At 44.0% G+C, this 22006-nt stretch overlaps 2 protein-coding genes across 2 annotated transcripts in view; one reads left to right on the forward strand and one right to left on the reverse strand.

Annotated features, from left to right (window-relative positions):
• Window positions 1-474: 474 nt before the first annotated feature.
• On the reverse strand, window positions 475-5903 carry slc25a32a (solute carrier family 25 member 32a). Its single transcript, XM_080836662.1, has 7 exons — window positions 5406-5903; window positions 4955-5105; window positions 4302-4387; window positions 2512-2666; window positions 1890-2003; window positions 1367-1512; window positions 475-1168 (listed from the first exon to the last, which is right to left on the reverse strand). The coding sequence occupies exons 1-7, from the start codon at window positions 5608-5610 to the stop codon at window positions 1042-1044; spliced, it is 984 nt and encodes a 327-aa protein (XP_080692788.1). The 5' UTR covers window positions 5611-5903; the 3' UTR covers window positions 475-1041.
• A 5246-nt stretch (window positions 5904-11149) lies between these two features.
• The window catches only part of rims2b (regulating synaptic membrane exocytosis 2b), a gene marked incomplete at its 5' end in the record, with an annotated part of 105660 nt that continues 94803 nt past the window's right edge, over window positions 11150-22006 (forward strand). Inside the window, one exon of the mRNA XM_080836656.1 lies at window positions 11150-11316. Coding sequence (XP_080692782.1) covers window positions 11150-11316 — 167 coding nt within the window. The remainder of the gene's footprint in view (window positions 11317-22006) is intronic.

Genomic DNA, 22006 nt, shown 5'->3' on the forward strand with positions numbered 1-22006 from the left:
AAATCACACAAAACAAAAAGTTCACACTCGTTTTACTCCTGACTCTTAATCTTTGGTTCACACACATACATTCTTTCTCCTCTCCAGTCTCTGTGTGTCTTTCCTTAAAGGGACGTTCAGGCTGGACTGTCTGAGCCCTGCAAACTCAGCACTGGAAAGTTGCTGTTGTCATCTCCTCTGCAAAGCATGAGAGGGTAAACGAGTTCACCCCACCCCCCTCTCTCTTCATACACAGCAGTCTGGAGTGACGCTCCCTCCGACACGGACTTAAGTTTTCCACCCGGTGAAAAAGGTCAGCACGTGGTTTAAAAAAAAAAAGACAAACGATGACAACGACAGAGGTGTCTAAACATTATCACGGTTGTTTTCACAACAGGGTTTGCACAAGAGTTGTGACAGTTAAAAGTGACACTTCCGCATAATATGGCTGTTGCCCCCCCCCCCCCCCCCCCCCCATCCCATCCCTCTTGCCTCAGCATTGTGTAACTTTCTGCAACAACTCATAACAAGGGCTTTAACACACATGGAACCTATTTTGTTTTCCACTTGGTGCTAATCTACTCTACTCTAGTCACAAACCAGCAACAGTTACAGTTTCGGGTTGTCCCGCATCAGAGACTGAGGTGTTGTGCTGTCTCCAACCTCCATTGAAACATTATGTTGCTCCCCCCCAGAGGTTTTGTGCATTTAAGTCTCCTTGGGGGCCACTTGGAAAACATACAGGCGTTACTGCCCTGCTTGTTGACTGTCAGCTCCCTCCTGTTGGTCCAGTGTTCCTGAGGCATGTGTATGTGTTTCTGTGTATATGTGTGAGTGTGTCTATATGTGTGTGTACTTATCTCTGTGTGTGTGTGTGTGTGTGTACATATCTGTGTGTGTGTGTGTGTGTGTGTGTATGTGTACGGTATCTCTTTGTGTGTAGGTGTTTGTGTGTGTGTGTGTGTTTGTGTGTGTATGTGTGTGTGTGTGTGTCCGTATCTCTCTCTCTCTATGTGTGTGTGTGTGTGTGTGTGAGTGTGTGTGTGCGTATGTGTTTGAGATTCAATGATACTCTCCGAGCAGCAAGCGAGACACGTTCTCATACACCAGGAAGGTGATGCAGCAGGCTGGAATGACGCGGACGAGGTTGGGGACCATTCCTTTGTAGAAACCCTCCACACCTTCATTACTGCAAAAGGGAACATCATATATGACACGCATAAATTACAATTGCAACAGGCTGACTATATAATAATCTCATATGGCTAGCTAATACATTTTTTTAGGCTAAATCACTGAGCACAGCAAGAAACATATTCTTAACATTTCTGAGACCTAGAAAAAACTAGAATCAACACAGAGAGTTCCGTGCTTATTATATTGCTACCTCCACGTCCTCCTGATCACATCTGCAAGCCCACTGTAGTTATTGTGCTGGTCTTGCAGGCGAGCTCGAACCACTTGATATGGGTAAGTTACTGCTACGGCAAATATTTTGGAAATGGCTGCCATGGCAATGTACTCAAGTGGAGTCTAGAGAGAGAGAGAGAGAGAGAGAGAGAGGGAGAAAGGGAGGGAGGGAAAACCCACCCAGAAAAGATTACTCACTTCCTTCAGTGAACAGAACTTTCTCACTTTCTACACTCGTGCCTTGAATTATGGAATAGATACAAGAATCTACTGTCGCTGAAACAAGGTTCTTCCTAATCCTTTTCTCGCGGGCTCTTGTGACCCTGGCGTGTTACTCTACACCACCTGGAATCCTTATCTTAACTTCATCAACTTAGTTCACACAAAATCGTGGCAAGCTTAAAAAACTGCAGGCAGTTGACCTTTCAAGAACAGCTCATTCTCTTTCTCTCTCATAATGCATGAGTGAAAAATTTGCTAAACTGCATAAGTGACCGTACCAGCAAGGCATCCGAGGGCATCTTCCTTGACTTGTTGTAGTCTCTCTTCAGGCCCTCATAGGTCATGAATTGCAGTGCAGAATGGGAAGTGCCCACCAGACCGGGCAAAAACCCCTGCAGTGACAATGGACTTGAATTAGAAACTTGAGACCCATATTGGTAATGGACTTTGACTACATGATTATGAGCTAATTTAAGATGATTTTAATTTATTTCAGAAAAAAAAGATAGCATTATGAGACCACATACTTTTACTGTTACAGTTAGCTGGTGAATTACGGTGAATTAAGGTGAATTGCATTGAAACAGGTGTAGCAAGTGCTGCATGTGCTTTTGTGGGTGCATGTTTTCAAATACCGCACTGAAACAAAGTGTTTGCTCTGTTTATGCATTACTGCGGTTAGCTCTGCTTAGTCAAATGCAATGAGGCCCTCTGGTGGCACACCACAGAAATATAATCTACTATGCTGTCTGCTATGAAGCCAAGGGGAGTAGCACTAAAAAAAATCTATAAAATAGAGGTATACAGAGATTGAAATGCAAAAAATCTAGTCAAATGCTCTGTACTATTCTCTACATAGTTAAGCGTTTCAGAGAGGATTAGTTTAGATCCAAAATGTACCCTGTATAATCCTGGGATACCCTCGTGACGATATATTTTCACGAGGGCGTCCAGCATTCCCTTGTACTGCTTCCGGGATGGATCTGCATTGTACTGCAGGACCAGCCGGGTCTTTGTCACCCAGACTGGATTGGTCAGGCAAAGCGTCAGCATGCCTGGAAACGCAGGGGAACAGGGAGGGCAGAGGGAGTTCCAACAGCACGGTACCTTCAAACCAACACTCAGCCAAAACAAGAAGTGCTCATCTAATGTACAGCTCAACCCGGGTTTAGCGGCAGGCTTATCTCTCTCTCTCCAGGCTAGTGTTCAAAAAAAGAATGGGCCTCATTCTCGAAACGCAGTAGAGAAGAATTTAAGAAGGAATTTCTTCTGAACTCCACTTTCAGAGGATTTAGGAAAAAATGTGGCATTCATAAAAGTTCTCTCATCTGGGATTTGTTCTGAACTTCAGAAGACTTTAAGAACACGAAATAGCAGTCGTAAATCGGCCAGTTTTCTCAAATGCGATTCCTCAATGAAACACAAGATGCCCCACTGGGCCGCTCTGTGTTAGAAGTGTTAAGGGCTGAATTTGTGAGAAATCGTTGGTGATTGCGTTCACATGAACTCTACAGACTCGGATTAAAATAATTATAATAATAATAAATATGAGAATATTTGGATCATTAACAATTACGTTTCACATTCACGTTTCACAGTCTACTAGGCATCGTGATGTCCTAAAATAATTAAAAGGACTACACAATAACTGCAAATGTAAGTAAATAAATGAATAAGCACTTAACTCAATCGCGTTGATATAGCCATTGTGGTATAGGCCTGCAACAGTACCTCCACCTCTGCACCGGTAAAGTAAAATCTGTGTTTACACGACCGGTGCTCGCTTTCCGCTTTGACATGACTCGCTTTCAAGTTGATTTCGCATGGATTCAATCGATTCTGACTGCACACGTCACTACGTTTGCGTGCCCTTATAAGGAGCTGTCGAGGCGTGTATGAATGCAAATTCTGGTGCCAGGAACGCGCTTTCAATTTAAGAAACCTCTTCCGGTGGACCACAGCTCAGAACACTTCTGCTGCGTAAGAACACATTTTCAGGCGTTCATGAATCTAGTGGAGATATTTTTGTTACGTTGGTTTTCCGAAGTCCGTAAGAAACATTTCAGAAGAAACTTGAGAAAATGTTCGAGAATGAGGCCCAATGTTCCAGAGACTTCTGGAGGCTTTCGGGAGCTCATGCTCTGGCGTATAGCAGGCAGCAGGTAGAAGAGCTCCGGAAAGCCTCTTCATCATCTCTGGCCCTTCCATACTGCTGTTTGGTGATGAAATGGGAATATAGAACAAAATTATCTTCTCTTTATATTTTGTGTAAGTGGATTAACCAAGCCACCTTCCAACCCTTTAATTTCAACTCAAAATGAAAATGAACTCTAATAGGGAACTAAAGTAAGGGACCAGGGCTCTCAACACCCCTGCTGCAGCATGTGTTCTCTTCTCCTTGCACCAAATGTGCCTCATTAACAGCTGTAGCCAGAGTCCTGAGTAACCTCAAGGCCCAAAAGGATCCAATACCTGACAAATTATTGCCCAATCATCAAATGCTTTCTCTGCCAAGATTTCCAAGTACACCCAACCTCTGCGTCCAAATCTTGCCACAGATATCAGCTTACACAGCCACACACACACGCAGTACCAATACGCACACACTGACGCACGCGCACGGGCACACATACACTGGAGTTGGGTTGGGGGGGTGGGGCTGCTAAGCTAGGTCACTGACACACACTGACCTGCTTCTGCTGCAGACACCAGGTACTCAAAAGCGCTTAGTTCAGCCTTCCGGCCCTCCTGGGTGTACGCCTTGATGGCGTTGTAACTGCAGATAGAAAAGACACACATCTGGCATTATATCAAATATTATGATCTTATCCATTTCTTTATACACACGCCCACACACACACAAACAAACACACAGTCCGTGAAAAAAGCATTGCATAGTCTTCACACTACATTCAACTGCTTTTCTGAATAAGGCAGTGGTAGAGCCTACATGGGCAATAATATTGGCCAAATATTAGTTATATGGTTTAAGTAATAAATTGATCACATTATTTTTTAGAAACAACTTGTGTGAGGCCTTTTACATAACCCCATGTATTTCATAATGATTCAGATGCTTGTTCTGCCGTGTTGCAACTGTTTCACGTTCCTGTTCCCTGTTGTTTTGAACTCCGTGAGATGGGTGTGTCTTCCTGAATAGAAGCTGGCAAAAAACAGGAAGCTAGCCTGGGCTTTTAAGTCCTCGCTAAACTAAGTTGCACACTTATGGTCTTGAGCTGTTTGAGCATATAAGTCCAGCCCTGTCTAGCATGCACACACACAAATGACACAAGCAAATAAACAAATAAAGCAAATCCATCCATACGCTCACAAGCACACTCACAATAGGAAATAAAGGCCCCAGGATGCCCCTGCACCCCAGATGTTTGGGGTCACCCCTTGATAGAGACCCCGAATCCCCTCCAGCTGCCAGATACTTCTCATGCAGTGCACCATTCCATCATACTGGGGTCTCATCTGCAGCCCGTCACTCACTACGAGGCGGCACAAAGGAGGTGGGGATTGTAGGGGTAGGGGGACAGGGACCAGAAAGCAGAACAAAAAGCATAGTCACGCCAACAGCAGTCTACTGTAAATACGAATAGTCATTCAATACATCTGATATGGCTGCAAGGCACTCGGTATGTGCGCTGACATTACTTGGTGTGATATCTCTGCGACTATTTTCTCTCAGTGCAAATATCAAATGTAGGTCACACAGAAACCGAGTGGCTGAGGCGCTCTGCAACAACCAGCTTGTGCGGCGCAAGTCATTCTAATAAACAACACGTTACCTGCAAAGCGTATTTTCACCAGATCCAAGGGATGGAGCACCATTGTCGAGATAACTCCCCCGCTTAGTCCGGCTGCCAAATTTTCATATTTGACGTGGCTGAAAAGACGCAGGAGGTTTGCGGATATGGAAAAAGGTGACCCAGGAGAATCCGGGGAGACGGGGATCGCTGCGGCAGTCTGGTGCTGTCTCGAAATGTTACTCATGCTTGTTTACTCGCAGGTCAGCCACAGTCAGTGGCAGCGACTCAGCGAAACGACACTAAAAAAAAGCAGCGAAGAGTAATTTATGGGTCCAGATATCGCACTACTAACCCAGAATTGACTGTAATCAGGTGACTCGTCTCCTGCCATAAATGTTACAGCCATCTAGACACCGATCGATAACGGTGATAGTAGGCCTACTTCGCCTGACCTCTTCCAGTCGACCGTTCTTCGCATGTAACATAGGATAAACGAACATGCAGAGAAGACATGGGAGAGGATCAGCGCAGCATAACAACAACTTCGCAATGGTGCAGATCTTGTGAACATTAAGATGGACCAATATATGGGCCTCGGTCCTCCCGACAGTATAGTGTATGATATACAGATCTGTGAAATTGTACACGCCTCCCCACGTTTCTGACCTCATTGAAATGACCCACAATGCATTGGACGTTTAGGGCTTCAGAGTGACTAAGGGGAGGCTGTTTACTAGGCTGCGATTGGCTGATCAAATCTTGTGATGTGCTCAACACTTCTCTCTCTTCCCGTTGAAGATGAGCAGCAGAGAGCAGTAGTGCGTAGTGGTGCGTTAGTGAGTCAGCGGATTACCTGTTCTATCTATCTATCTATCTATAAATCTATCTATCTGCTTTGTTTGATTAGCCTTTTTTTGTGTGTAGCTGCCTGATTTTAATACTGATGATGTCTACACATTCAAAATCTACAGTTCTCTGTCATATCACTAAACTATACACAACAATGAAATAAAAGGCTTTTTGTCATTCTATCATTTTTTTCATCAGTGTTGACAAATTGTTTAAATGGTGTTAAGATTTACTTCTCTTTTGCAGGAATGCAGAAACATTCAATATGATCCATTTCTCATTTAATTCCAGGAATACCCTTTGCACAATACCAGTTTTAACTTATTAGCCCACCCAAACACCATTACATTCAGTTCATGTTAAGGTCACAAGACAAAGGTCTGTCCTTTTTGAATTGTGCAATATACCCTTCAGTCCGCATCTGGTTCAAGGTAATGTTTGATGATATGGATGCATGGAACACTTTGATACTAAATTTGGTCACAGCCTGCAGCCAAACCACTAACATGCCCTGCATGACAAAGCTCTCCAGGTAAAAAGACATGGATCTTCGCCTAGACAAACACAGACAGTCACACACACACACACACACACACACACACACACACACACACACACACACACACACACACACACACAACAGAGAGAGAGAGAGAAAAAAAAAGAGAGGGAGAAAGACCATTATCTGTGCAAAAAAGAAAGTTGCCTATTGTAAGTAGAAAGGCTACATATTTCTCTGATCATATTGTCTCAAAGTTAAAGCCTGACATTTTTGCTTCTCTTTTGCCATTTTCTTCATTAATAGTGAAAAACTTAAACTCAAACCTCACCTTATCATGGGCTTTATGTGCACATCTTTATTCACTCTTCATTGCCAAAAAAGGACACAGGTTGTGAACAAACATGTGCTAAGCCAGGACATCATGAAGCAAAACTTTAAAATTAGAGGAAAAAGCTATGAATTTTATTGCTGCAACATCATCATGACATGTGTGGCGTATCTGAACCAAGAATGTCACAGAAGGAAGACTGGGGTAGCATTGATATTTGAGCGAAGTGACAGTTCCTGGCATAACACATCCTACACTAAGAAACAAACCAAGTAAGTTTTGTGTGCTTCATTACATAACATCACTGGGTTCCCTGTACTTCTTATAGACTTTGAATAGCAGAAGAGGTCCTGTCTTTCTAGCTTGACTATAAGTTCCTGTTAACACTCTCAATTCCTCTCTTAGCATTGCACATGAAACGTTAGCAGACACACACACAGTGCTTCTGATCTGTGGCTTCTGCCTGTGAGATTCTTGAAGTATTTAAATATGAAAGAATACAGTGTCCAAAAATCATGGTAGAGATTGATTACTATATTGAAACACACTACCACAGAATATTTTTTGATTAAATAAATAATAAAACAAAAAAGAAACACAAAACAAACAAGTAAACAGACACAGTTGTTTGGCTTTCCTTCTCTGGTGGCAAACTGCAAGCAGTATATGGTGCCTAAGGAAAAATAAGCTTACTTAATACTAATTGACCAATAGGGGGCACTCATTTCACTTGTAAGACCCAATTGATGAATAGGCACTGGACCCTTTGGGTATACAGAAAACAGACTTTTTTCATGAATAATTGTACGTACCCACACGGGACTAGCTGTGGTAGATAGCCACATATTCAGTAATTAAGCTTTATGTATGTTTGACATCTCCGTTACGATGTCATGGAAGCGTAAAGGAAATAACCGGTTTCGTGGTTAAAGGAGTATTTTTATTTTCAGGTTACGAAAATATAAATACATGTATTAAAACCACAGAGACAAAATCAAGATGTAGGCTACAGAATTCACAGGGATATCCAGGAACATTATCTTTTTAATGCACTTACATACAGTGCCACTTGAAAGTATGTGAACCCCTTGAGCACTTAAGAGTTTTCTGTTGTTTTACCATAAATTTTCATTTTTTTCCATCACCAATTTTCCATAGATGAAATGTCAGGTTTATGTTTATCATTTCCATGTACTTGTTTTGAGGGAATTTTTTGAGTAGCCAAAAAACTACATGAAACATGGAATTAGTGTATCTTCAAAAGTAAGTGAACCCCCAGCTGCATTGGTAAAGTCAAGCAGGTAACAGATTCGGTGAAACATATTTGGGTGCTTATTTAGTCAATTAAGCAAACCAATCAACTGAGACGTCCTTAGGACAAGGGTTGGGCAACACAGATTAAAAGAGAGAGGAAACCAACCAAACTACTGTAGTGCCAAGGTGTACCCACGCAGATCAACAATGCCGAGAGGAAACGAGATATCCGAGAACATCAGGAAGAAGGTACTGACAGCCCATCAGTCTTGGGACAGCTTTAAGACCATCTCCAAAAGATTCCAGCTCCATCCATCCATCCAAGACAAATAATTTAGAAATGGAGGGCATTCAACATGACCGCAGCTCTGCCTAGAAGTGGATGCCCATCAAGACCATCACCAAGAAGCACCAGAAGAAGAATAAATCAGGTAAAAGTCAACCCACACATCACCTCTGGAGAGTTTCGGACCTCTCTGGCAGCATCTGGGGTAAATGTACATGGGTCTACAATCAGACGAAAATTGAATAGAAATGACATTCATGATCAGGTTGCTAGAAGGAAGCCTCCGCTCTCAAGAAAGAAAAAAACTGCCCGTTTCAACTTTGCCAGAGAGCACTTGGATAAACTAAAGGCCTTCTGGAAGTCCCTTCTTTGGACAGATGAGTCCGAGATAATTATTTGGTCAAGATCAAAACCAACAATTTTCGTCTGATTGTAGACCCATGTACATTTACCCCAGATGCTGCCAGAGAGGTCCGAAACTCTTTAGAGGTGATGTGTGGGTTGACTTTTACCTGATTTATTCTCTTTCTGGTGCTTCTTGGTGATGGTCTTGATGGGCGTCCACTTCTAGGCAGAGATGCGGTCATGTTGAATGCCCTCCATTTCTTAATGATTTGTCTTGGATGGATGGATGGATGGAGCTGGAATCTTTTGGAGCTGGCCTTATAGCTTTCCCAAAGACTGATGGGCTGTCAGTACCTTCTTCCTGATGTTCTCGGCTATCTCATTTCCTCTCGGCATTGTTGATCTGCATGGGTACACCTTGGCACCAGAGTAGTTTGGTATGGTTTCCTCTCTCTTTTAATCTGTGTTGCCCAACCCTTTTCCTAAGGATGTCTCAGTTGATTGGTTTGCTTAATTGACTAATTAAGCACCCAAATATGTTTCACCGAATCTGTTACCTGCTTGACTTAACCAATGCAGCTGGGGGTTCACTTACTTTTGAAAATACACTAATTCCATGTTTCATGTAGTTTTTTGGCTACTCAAACAATTCCCTCTAAACAAGTACATGGAAATGATAAACACAAACCTGACATTTCATCTATGGAAAATTGGTGATGAAAAAAATTAAAATTCATGGTAAAACAACAGAAAACTCTTAAGTGCTCAAGGGGTTCACATACTTTCAAGTGGCACTGTATTTACATTACGCTCACATAATTATTGTGGGTCGGTTAAAAATACAGATCTGAACTACAAACTGACGATGGAAACAAAAAGGCTTATTTCATTTCAGAAAAAAAGAATTCTATTATGTTTGTCTTTACTATTGTGTTTATTTGCATTTATATTGCCCTTAGTTGGGGAAACATTAACGTATGGAAATCGTTGCATGGCTATGAGTATCATTGCATAGTCTGAACCTGGCGTTTTAGACCTGTTGCTGCCTTTAGCCTTGATTCAAAGTGGATCTTTTCACAAAGGTGAATTGCTATGTTTTTAAGTTGTGGATATTCGTCAAGACGAGGTTTGAACAGCCGATATTCGTCAAGAAGAGTTTTGAACAGCCGAGTCAAACAATCATCCAGTTCATGTTTTGAAAATGCTGCCCGTTACCTACCTTCTGTCAATGAACGTGCCACAGCACCGGTTACTTCCGCCCCTCCCGCAGGGAGCAGCTGATCTTTGTTCTACGTAAGACCGTTGCTCCGCCCATCCATCCTATCGGGCTTTTTACCCTATTGCATCCATTTTTGAGCATTCAAGAAATCTCCAAGAATTATCCACCAGGAGAGAACCAGGGGGAGCGAGAGAGGCAAGAGGACGCAAACAACCGCAAGAAGGGAACGAGGGCCCTGGGTTTGAAGATGCGGCTAACCTCTCCCTAGAAGGACCAGCTATGGGTTAGACTGGATTTAACATGACTGCGAAATAAAAGGCAAGAACTTGATCTCTACTCCCTCCGAACCTATTCGAATGGATGGCTGTTGAGCAGTGTCATTGGAAGGCTCCCAACGTGAAAACTGCATGCAACTCAGTACTCAGAGGCTTTTTGCCCTTATTTCACGTTGTCTCTAAGAGTCGATGTGTTTGATCTGGACCCGCGCTAAGAATTGCAGACATCTCAACAGCCGCTTAGCAACGTTTACCGCCTGCTGTAGCCCACCTATAGCACTGGACTATAGTTATATAGTTATAGTAAGGTATTTAACAGACGATGGTATCCAAAGACTACTGCGATATGACGGTGTATGATTGTGTAGAATTAAGAAACCATACATCAGGCATGCTTATCAGACGGATGCATAAGGGCTTCTATGTAGCCTAATGGAGGTGGTAACATGTGTTGGCTATAAGCATTGTGGACATTGAAAGAGAAGGCTGTAAAGCAGTTCAGCTGTGCAATTGTTTTAACCTACCTATGTGTTCATTACAGAACACTAAATATGTTGTGGAGAGCATAACCTGGTGAAGTTATCTGATCCGTGATGCATGCATTCTTGCTGGGATAACCTGCTCAGATAGGGCAATACATACGTATTTGTCATGACTATAGAAATGGGTCAGAATTTAAGTCCTTATGCGTGATGTTTGGTCTTTTTTAGCAATTCCATCTAAAGATGTCTGCTCCAGTCGGGCCCCGGGGCGGCCCGACCGCTCCTCCTGCGGCGGATGCTCCGTCGGACATGCCGGACCTAAGCCACCTAACAGAGGAGGAAAGAAAGATCATCCTCTCTGTCATGGACCGACAGAAAAAAGAAGAGGAGAAAGAGCAGTCCATGTTGAAGTAAGCGCTTTCAAGTGCCATTTGTTGAATAGAGCAGACCTGGCCAGCAAGCCGCTAACCACTGTGTTGGGCTGAGAACGGTTCGTGCTGCAGTGTGGTGCTGAAATTGGTAGCTGCATTTCAATGGGCTTGTATAACTTTAAATGGTTTCTATCATACACCGGTGTTATTTTAAGCACAACTGCCTTTGGTTATTGAATATCAGTGCTTACGTGGACTGTCAATAGTATTGTTGACTTACAGCAGTACGAAATATCCTGCCTAAACTTAACACGGGAGGTGTGGGCGTTTCATTGAATGACAAAGTGCCTCGGTGGATTTTATCGCTCCTCTTGATAAGTCGGCAGTGCATTTACAAATCGTGATGCGATAGTATTTTCTGTTACTATAGGGGCAGTTCCCGTGCCAGCTGACATCCGTTCAGCGCGGGCCTAGCTCTGTCGCCTTTGGGTTGGGTTAGCTACGGGCGCCATCTTCGGCTAAAAATCCCGTCAACCGCCTTTTATCACAGATTACTTAGACGTTCAATTGCTCCCAGTCAGACAAACCACACGTTGAACAGAATACATACATCTTTCATTTCATCTGTACCTTTAGGCTTCACGTTAAGATATAGGCTATTCTTCATTCATGGTTTATCACGTGAATCACACGGAGGGTTTAGCTGCCCCGCGCACACCACCGTGTTTTCAGTACCACGACGCTGTCCGTCAGTGTGTTAAGGTGGAGATAGATTTCGCAGTCGTCCGTCACTTCACATTACAGCTGTCAGCGATGTTAGGGATGGGTGTGTGGCAGCGGTTTGCTGCTAAGCTCTAACGCTGCAAACTTAACGTCAATTCAAAGTTGGATTCACCTAAATTAATTTAGCTGTATTTTTCGTAGCATAGCATTCTATTCATTTTACCACGTCGGCTTTGACAGCGTTGGCATGCTCTGAGCGATTTTTAGGTTGGATGACTACTATCAGTATCACGGTGTTAAGACTTAGCTCACTATCGAGTAGACAGAGTTGTCTCAGTCGTTTTGTCTGGAATACGAGGACGCTACTGACAAGTCTGAACTGACATTGCCAACAAATATATCAAAGCCTATTCCACGTTTCAAGCTTAGGGCCCTCTTTGTCAATTCATTTGACCTGAACTCTCTTTAAGTCCATTTCTCTCCTCCCCCCGGACAGCTAAGGTGGAAAGCAAAGCCCTGGGCAGAGCAATATAGTGAATAAGCACCTGTTTTAAATGGTGATGTGAACTGTGCAGTAAGCAAAGCCCTTGTGCACTTGAACCTGCGCACACAGGGCTAGTCCTGCAGCAAAGGTCATTGTATCAGAGAGTTTGTCTGCCCTTGTGGGGTGTCAGAATCACACTAGCTTTTTTTTTTTTCCTGGGAGTTTGAGATCTGAGGTCTGAGATCTGTCTGTCACTGTCTGTTTACACCCATCTTGTGAAAACAAATTTGTCTGCTGCTTTAAAACTTCTTTGCCACCTGCTTGTCACAGTGACGGGGCGTTCTGACAGCAGTGGTAAGAGTGGCAGGCGGTGCGGCGCGGCACAGCCACACCGAGCAGATGTGTGTGAGTTGGGAAAGGTGGCAGAACATGATGTGCCGGGATGCCAGCTTTTAATGAAAGCGGGCGGCAGACAGGTGAACAAACTCATCGCCACATTACCTGCACTGCCAGTCCTATCCTAGCAACCCACGCCCTAATATTTACATTTACGTTAGCCATTTAACAGGCTCTTTTATCCGCAGGGCCATTCAGTGAATGCACACTTATCACTGTGATCATGTAGAAAGCCACATAGATTAAACGCCACACAGTAAATGTGTTAAGATCCAGGCTATATGTTTTACTGGTTGAAGCAAACATTTATGCTTTGCTGTCACACAGTAGGTGATGGGTAAATGAGCTCATAGCTTACATCACCATGGCATGACTGTGCCTTCATGAGGGACTGACGGTTAGTGGTGAATCTTTACTGCCTGAAAAGAGCTGCCTGCAGGGATTTTGCTGCTGAGGTAATTTCTTGTGAGATAGCTAGTCTTTCTGCTGGGGGAAGAGAAGAAAAGCTCTGACTCACCAGCCACCTGCAATGGCTGTTTTTGGTGCTACGCAGTACATGTATGCCATAAGCAAACCTTCTGGAGAGGAGCTTTTATAAACTCCTCACTGTCTCTCACTGTCCTGTTGTGAAACTTGGAGATTTTCTAATGTGTATGTGAACTATATTGGTGTTTTCATTTTCATTATCACCCACTGAATTTGTGTCAGTTGGACTGATGTAGTCAATGAAGACGGTACAGGACAGAGTGAGATCAGCTGAGGCAGTATTCCACATTCCATCCAAGCTGTTTTGAGAGCTACCTGTAACTAGATTTTGATCTATTCATATCCTGCCATGACTGCGGACCAGGTCTCATATTTGCAGGTCTCACTACACTGTAATGAAAATAATTACACTGAACTGGAATCTGCTATTGGGTGTCAGAGTGTTCTAAAAGTACCCTACATTTACTCATTCGGGTAGATTTGACTGCTGTCCTACACTAACTGGTCCTAAATTAGTCTATTTATCATAGACCAGTTTGACTTTCTCACAGTCACATCCCAACCATTGTTACAGTAGCTTACTTTCACAGTACTCTTCTGTGGCTTCATCCTAACGGTTCTTGTCTTGGGGGGTTCAGGCACTGGGCTCTGCAAAGCGCCTTGAGACAATTGTATTGTTTTGGCGCAATATAAATACAATTTAATTGAATTGAATAGTCTGTTAGACCTGGTTGATATTGTGAGTGTGATCCTAGTTGAACAACAGGGCTGCTGTTTGTAGCTGTTCTGATGGGTGTGCTGTAGCCTGTGGAAGCAGACTGGTTGCGCCAGCCAGGCCACTGGTGAGAGTGGAAAGTGGCGAGCAGACTGCCTGACACTCTTTATGGATCACCTCATTAGCCTCGCGTCACTGGGAAGCGCCAGGGGGAACACGCAGGGCCATGGCCCCTGGGAGCAATAATGCTACATGTTACATACACATTTTATCATCATTGACAGCGACAGTGTGTGTGCGTGTTTGGGTGTATGTGCATGTGTATGTGTGTATGTGTGTGTGTGTGTGTGTGTGTGTGTGTGTGTGTGTGTGTGTCTGTGTATGTATTTATGTGTGTGTGTGTGTGTGTGTGTGTGTGAGTTTGTGTGTGTGTGTGTGTATGTGTGTGTGTGTGTTTGTGTGTCCCTGTCTGCTTTTTTGCACTGTCATACAGCTGGTTATACCCGGGTAGGATAAATAACCTCACCAACAGCTTGTATGAACTGTTGAAATTCTGGTTATTTTTTTTAACCGCTCGGAATAAGGCGATAAATGAGGTCCCATCCTCTGAGGCAGCCTATTGAGTTTAAACGTGCTCTAATTGTTTTCCTTGCCCAGATCACTGTGGGTCTGATGAGATTCGATCTGATGTGTCATGGCCCCCATGCCAAGGAGAGGGAAGCGCTGGCCCTCTTCCTGTGACGGGCTTCCCCCGACGGCTAACGTTACAATATGCAAGCAGGAGCTCCCTCCCTATGATCCCTTTGATTTATGACATTGCCCCTGTTATGGTGCCGTACTCCGCTGGCCTGAGCTCCACGCTCTTCTGTTGTGGGAATGGAGTGTGTTTGACAGATGCGCGTTATCCTCCACTGGAGCTCTTAAAACCACAGTCACACACAGACATACAGATACACACACACTCACACTCAGGGGCTGAAGCTGCTGACAGCGGTGTCACTCTGCATGAGCCGGCCTGTCAGTCTGCCTTCTCAAACTTTTACGTGGGTCATGCAGGCTGCTGATCCCAGACCAGACAGAGGTGAGGCGACTTCTGTGGTGATGTAGGCTTGTTTTGTTGTGTGTTGTTTTGTTTTGTTTAGTTTTTCGCCTGGTCAGCGCTGTTGTGGCACATATGTCATCGCCAACGTTTTGGTGCCTCTTTTTATTGCCTAGTGTGTCGAAATTAAAACAACCCCATCACCTGACTCTGTGGTTATGAGAGAGCAATGCAATTCTTGGATGTTACAAAATGGTGTTGGATGCTGCGTAATATCGTGTGTGTACAGTGAAGCACAATTAGATGAACAACTTGTTTATTTCAAAAGCGAATCCACGCCACAGTTCAGACCCCAGCCCGTCTCCATTCTGGTTTCATTCATCCTTTCACTGGAACAGTCGCCCAATATCACAGGTGAGAATGAGCAACACTGGTCAACTGTCACTTTTATTTGAGCTATGTGACAGGCGTCGCATTATGAACTACGCGAGGCCTCATCGCCTTGTGTTTGCCTCTCGGGGGGACTATCCATCATGTTTCTCACCCCGCCTGCTAAGCCTGCAACACTCCTCCAGTTTTTTACGTTTTTTTTTTCCCTCCTCCCTCTTATCAAGGACATCTCACATCTTGAGCGTGGCAGCCGTGACTCGGCACCGCTTTAATTTCACGCCGTGCGAGAGAGAGAGAGATGGAGAGAAAGGAAGGGAGAGATGGAGAGAGAGAGAGAGAGAAAGGAAGGGGGCTGTAAAGAAGAAAGCCCTCTTGCCGAGTGCCAGGCAATAAATAACAAGAAGCCCCCCCCCCCCCCCCCCTTACTGCTAATACTGAGGCCCAGGATGCCTGATGCAGATAGACAATACAGTGTGTTTTATACAAAACAAGGAACTCTACCTATCTACCTATCACTCGCATACTTCCTCCAATATACAGAAACACAGAAATGTATGTTGCCTTTTTCCATGAAATATCATAGCACTGACATTCACTTTTTAGTTCCCAGTCCACACACTGGATCAGTGCCTGGCCAGGTCACGTCAGCCAGCCCAGTGTTGGCTCTGGCACCCGATACTACGGCCAGGTCGAGAGAGCAAGACAAGCTCCTTGCAAGACAACACCTGTTGCACCTGCCAATCAGGGGCTTGTCCTTTCTCAGTGACAGAGGAAGACGGCTCTCTTCCAAGAGAGAAGTGTGAGTAGGGCTAGCTTGTTACTTAATTATCAAGTCTTAATTATACGCTGGCTAAAAGGATGCATTACAAGGTGCGTACACACCTCCAGGGGTGTCAGCCCATAAGGTTTACCTGTACGAAATGCAGTTAATGCATGGACTTACTTAAAGAAGTAAGTCCATGACATGGGAAGTCCAACTCAGATACAGGACGTTGCCCTAGTTTGTGACAGTCAGACCTGTTTTTTCTCAGCATTTGGACTGTTACATTCAAATGTTACGTTGTGATGTGAACGATACTCTATGTGTGGTTTAAAATGTATGGACACTCTCAGGAGCAGACGCAGAAGAGTTTTGTCAGACTCTGTGTGAGAGGGAGAATGACTCATTTTTAGGATGTCAAGAATCAGATCCATGACTAAGGTCAATACATGTTTTTTGTTTGTGTGTATGTGTGTGTGTGTGTGTGTGTGTGGGTGTGTGTGTGTGTGTGTGTGTGTGTGTGTGTGTGTGTTTGTTCGTATGTGTGTGTGTGTGTATGTGTGTGTGTGTGAAGTTCAGAGAGGACATGCATGCATCTGTTGTCATATTTTAAGAAACATTTGTTGTGAAGATGGGATATCTCTGTCGAGACAATAACATCTAGGTCTTCACGTTGGAAAACTTCATTACTCTCTGACTGAAGCATTTGCCACACTAATGGGGCTAAAGACTTACTGCCACATGACCACATGTGTGTCCCTGTGTGCCCTACCACCTTGTGCCAGTACACTGCACTGCTTCCCATGTGAGACTGTCTCTCCATCTCCTCCTGCCCCAGTGCCTGCTTCTCTTTCAGTAGCACTGCAATGACACGGTTATCTGAGGTGCCAGCCAAGATAGGCCCGGCTGTGATTTTGGCGTGGCGACATTGCCCATCTTGCCCCATCTCCATTGGATACCATGGCTTATTGAAAATAGAATGGAACTGAGATTGTTTGTGCTGGGAGCATGGCAGGTGGAGAGCCTGTTTCAGACCTTCTGTTGGCTCGGCAGGAGTCAGCGGGCTTGCCCTGCTAACTGCTCATTCATACTGTACATACTTGGCTAGTTCACAAGCTCATGCTGGAATAGGTTAACGTGGCCTCCCTGGTGCAATGCCTTATGCTGCGTAAGGAAACAGAATAGCCCAGAGTCCCGGTGAAAGCAAGAAAACCAGAACACTGATCGATTAGAACACAGGATTGTGAAATACACAATGTGATTGTGGTTTAACTAAAAGTCTATTAAAAGGGATTGTAAATCTAGATGAATTGACTAAATGTAAATGGTAAATTAACTTGGCTTGTGAGCTTCTTCTGTCGGAGAACGTCTTGTTTGCCATTCTCTTTGGCTTTTTCTTCTTTATTTGTCTGGTGTGTCTAAAATGACATTACCCTGGTAATGGTTGCTCATTGCGTTGTTGGTCAATGACCATAATTACCAGTGTGCACTCGACTACAAGGGCACTACTCGATAGCTTTGTGTCTGGCTGTGGGGATAAGGATCTGATTGAGAATCAGCAGGAGAGGGGGCATGGTGCTGTGATAGAGATGTCTGGAAAGGGCACTTCCGGGCATGGCCCTCCATGCCCCACCCCCACACCGATAACAGTCGTGCCAGCCTCTTAGGTCAGTGTCTGTTGTGGTTGTGGAGCTGAGATTAAGAGAAGACTTTTCCAAAAACACAAACACACTTGGCTTGATCTGCTTGGTGAGACTTAAAAATGTAAGTCAAACTAACATGGAGACTCAAATGCCCAAACCAGACCCACAACTCCACTTATTTCCTCTGTGTTTTCAGTTTTGTTTACATTGTGAAAAAAAATAGGAGTCACTGTCAGAGACTAGTCAGTAAATATTCAACTTCAAGTCACTGTAAGAATCACAGACATGCTACATAAGTCAGACCAGACCAGACCAGAATGCCTCCCTCAGTTTCGGTGTTCTCTCTCTCTCTCTGTCTCAATCTCTCTCTCTCTCTCTCTCCTTCTCTGTCTCTCTCTCTATCTCTAATTTTAAGTGATGTTGTATGCAACTTCAGGAGTCCCAGTAAGACGAGCCAACAGTCTGTCTTTCTTTTGGGGAAACCTCTTGAACCTAATTACACCACCAGATCCAATTAGCACAGGGGCCTCACAATACTTAACTGGTGCTCAGTGCAGCCACTGTTCATGAGACCTGAAGGCCCAGTTTAATTCACACACTGGGATTTGGTCTGGGCACTTCGGTGTGGATTACTGTGCCTTAATGGACAACTGTGATTACTGCTGCGCTGCTTTACATTCAAGGCCATTATTTCCAAATTCATGGCCTGTCAAAGGCTGTGCCTTTGTGTCTATACGTATGATTTTTCGCGACCGCTTCCATAACCGTTTTTAACAACCATTTTATTTTCTTTCCTATCAGTTCTAACTGCTTGTTGATTGAGGAAGATGCCTTCAAAGATGAAAACAGAAACATGCTCCGCTCTGCAGTCAGATGTTACCAATCATTAATAGACCAGTAACAATATGATCTGATAGCCTAATTGACGCTGTAGCTCTCTCTTAAATATGAAAACTATTTCACTACAGTCTTATGTCAGTGAGTTAGATGCTCTCCCAGACTACAAATCCATGAGAAATGTCCCTCCCGCTTAGATTAAGATTCACATGCAGCTTACAGTGAAGACCTCAGGTCCCTTGAGAAGAGTGGACTGTACTGTGCCATTGTTGGTAAACATGAACATTGCAATTGCCATTTCAAAAAACTTGTAAAGGAAAAGGCTGTTTAATAACCAGCGTTGAGGCTGAGAAGAAAAGAGGAGAGTGCAGGATCTCTGGGACTGGGACATAAATACACTAGCAGATGCCTTCCAGTTTTAGAGGTGAGAGACGGCGACTGGAGGGATTGTTCCACACTCTGGTGGCTTCTTTGAAGAGGAAGATACCCCCCCCCCCCCCCAGTTTGCACCACAGAGCAGGAGGAACATCGGAGGCACTGCTTCCAACACAGGGCTTGTCCTCTTGATGAGCCAGAGGCCTCCTGGGTTTCTTCCTTCCTTCCCTCCCTTCCCACATCCCCCCATTCATCCACTGCCCCCCTCCTCTACATCCCCTTACTCCTCTCCATATCGCCCCCATGTCTTTTGGTTATGTAATCATACACGCATGACATACTGCTCAGCACAGGCTATGAAGCTCTAGGAAGAGCCCCTGTGCGTGAGTAGCCCAGAGAACTAAACCACCGGAGGAGGAGTACTCCGTGCTGGAATCTCACGAAAGGAGAAACTGAGGAGCGAACCGGCTTTACAAGACCATTTTGTGTTGATGATGATGATTGTGTACATGATTGCTAAAAGGTCGCTGTGAGCCCAACCCCTTACCATACAGTCAGTTATGCGGTACTGTAAAATAATACCTCTTGTGTGGCCCAGTGTTTAACAGTATGCAGTTATATTATATTTATTTAGAGTTGTTATTTAGATGAAGGCCTATGGACATACTTAAGATATGCAATGTTCAATGTGGTGTTAGGAGATGGCGTGATAAATAGGTCAATGAAACGAACAAGCAGTATGTAATTCAGGTGACTGAAAGCAACATTAAAAAAATTACTTTCTAGTGACACTAGACAGTAGAGAGTTTTCAGGATCATGGAAATTAGCTCAAAGGAAAATATAAGACCCTGGTTAAACCTTCCTCACACTGCCACCCTCCTACCTTCCTCTCTTCCTCTCTTTGCTATCCTTTCTGTAAATAAAGGAGCAATGGGCCAGAATGGGCCCTAAGCTGCTTTGGGTTTAAGTGGCTCTCTCTGCTAACAGACAGAAGCGTCTGGATCCATATTAATTCCGTTTGGTGGTTCTGCCCAAAACCCTCGCTCACGATGCCAGCAGCTTCTAGAGCCCGAACTGAATGTCTGTGCATTTCAGCATTTGTGTTTTTCAGCAGAGAAAGCTATGTCGACAGTGTGTATGATGTGTGCATGTGAGCAAATATCTGTGTGTATTTGTGTTTATTCTTGCATGTGTTTGTGTGTGTGTTTTGGGGAGTGGGTGGGTGGTTTGATGTGTTTGCATGCGTGCTTGCGAGAGTGTGAGTGTGACGCAGTCCATCACTTTATTTGCCAACCCCTGTCGTTCGTTCAATGTCTGTCATACCTTTTTATTATGCAATAAAAATGAGACACCGGAAACTCCTTTGAAATCCGTCATGGTGATGGATAAAAAAACATGAATCATTCTTTACATAGCAGATGGAATGGAGAGTTTCCAGCGTCTGCTTCAAGTTCAGGAACCATTCCATTCAACATCACTTGGCATCGCGTGGCTCAGTTGCGTCCCTTGTATGATCTTTGCCCGCGAGGCCAAGTCCGGGGCTGGACTCCGTCAGCTAAGTGGACAGAGCTGAATGGCTATTCAGAGTGCCCTTGCCCTAATCTCTTTAGACGAGTACATCTACAAACTCGTTGTGGTTTTTAAACCTCACCGCCACAGCAGTCTAAACAGCAGACACCTGATCCAACACGTTATCTGGCGCCCAGTGATTTTTCGCTCTTCTATTTCAAGCCTTAAACACAACTGTGATGCATTCTGGGACTGTGCAGTGCTCTATGCTCGGTATCTAAAGCATGTGACATATGGTGCCTGACAATAGATCCAAATAAACTTTCACCCACTGCAAAGCTACATGACCATGCATCGTCTCACTGCAGCGTGTACATGTGTTCATGTGTTCATGCTCGGATTCTGACCTCAGAGTGGAGGGTAAAAGCGAGGACGACTATTAGCACTGTTTCAATCTAAGGCCATCATTGTGTAACAGGATTATTGATTATAGTAACTAATGCTCATTGGCTCTCCCACCTTTCACTCACATAAGCACACACACACACACACAAATACACTGTCACACATGCTTGTGGGTTATTCTTAGCACCACTACCATTGACTCTATGTCTGTTTCTTGTGTCTGTGTCTCATCTGCCCTGTTTTTCGCTTGTTAAAAGTGATGGCTTTGACGTGAATAGGGTGCCTTCATCACTGTCTTTTGCGGTTTTGATTTTGCCCCACTGCTCTTTGATGTGAATTTGATTTGGAAAAGCGAGAGGATCTGAGGGCTCTCGACTACATTCTTCTCACTCAAATCTTTTTTTCCCTTTGACAAGCAGAGAAACCAGCAAAAGCTACGTCATCTGCTGCTTCTCAGTACAGAATTGAAACAAAGAAATAATTTGAATGCAGAGAAAGGGACAGATTCATGTCTTACAAAATGCATAAAATATGTGTAAAAGTAGTCAGCTTGCACACACCCAAGATAATTGTCTGTCAGTTTACATACATCTGATGAGATGAGAAAAAATGGTTTTCATATTTTAGTTTGGTTTTTGAGTTTTGGAATAAAAGTAGCGAGTTGCATTCATCAAAGTTGTTAGTAAGGAGATGTGAGCTTCGTTCGTCAATCGTCATTTCAGTGTGAACCCGTGATTTTTATAATAGCGCCATCAATGGGGATTGTCTTGTCTAGCCTAACTGGATGAATATAATAAAATAGAAAAAAAAATGAATAACTTGGCAAAATCATTTTGCTAATTTAATACCATGAGCAGGATCCTAACCGCGAACATGAGTGGGTCAGCGGAATGCTCTTACACGCCACACGACTCGTTGCTTTGCTCGTTGCCTGTACATGAAGTTAGGACCCCACTAAATGTGTCT

The sequence above is a fragment of the Sprattus sprattus genome, assembly GCF_963457725.1.
Source record: "Sprattus sprattus genome assembly, chromosome: 4".
In the NCBI taxonomy this organism is placed as follows: domain Eukaryota; kingdom Metazoa; phylum Chordata; class Actinopteri; order Clupeiformes; family Clupeidae; genus Sprattus; species Sprattus sprattus.

Excerpts from the sequence above, each read along its gene's own strand:
- slc25a32a (XM_080836662.1), bottom strand. The coding sequence starts at position 5,610 with ATGAGTAACATTTCGAGACAGCACCAGACTGCCGCAGCGATCCCCGTC. Across the intron at positions 2,667-4,301 it reads GGTGTCTGCAGCAGAAGCAG|GCATGCTGACGCTTTGCCTG; the intron begins GTCAGTGTGTGT and ends CTGCGTTTCCAG. Across the intron at positions 1,169-1,366 it reads GTGATCAGGAGGACGTGGAG|TAATGAAGGTGTGGAGGGTT; the intron begins GTAGCAATATAA and ends TCCCTTTTGCAG.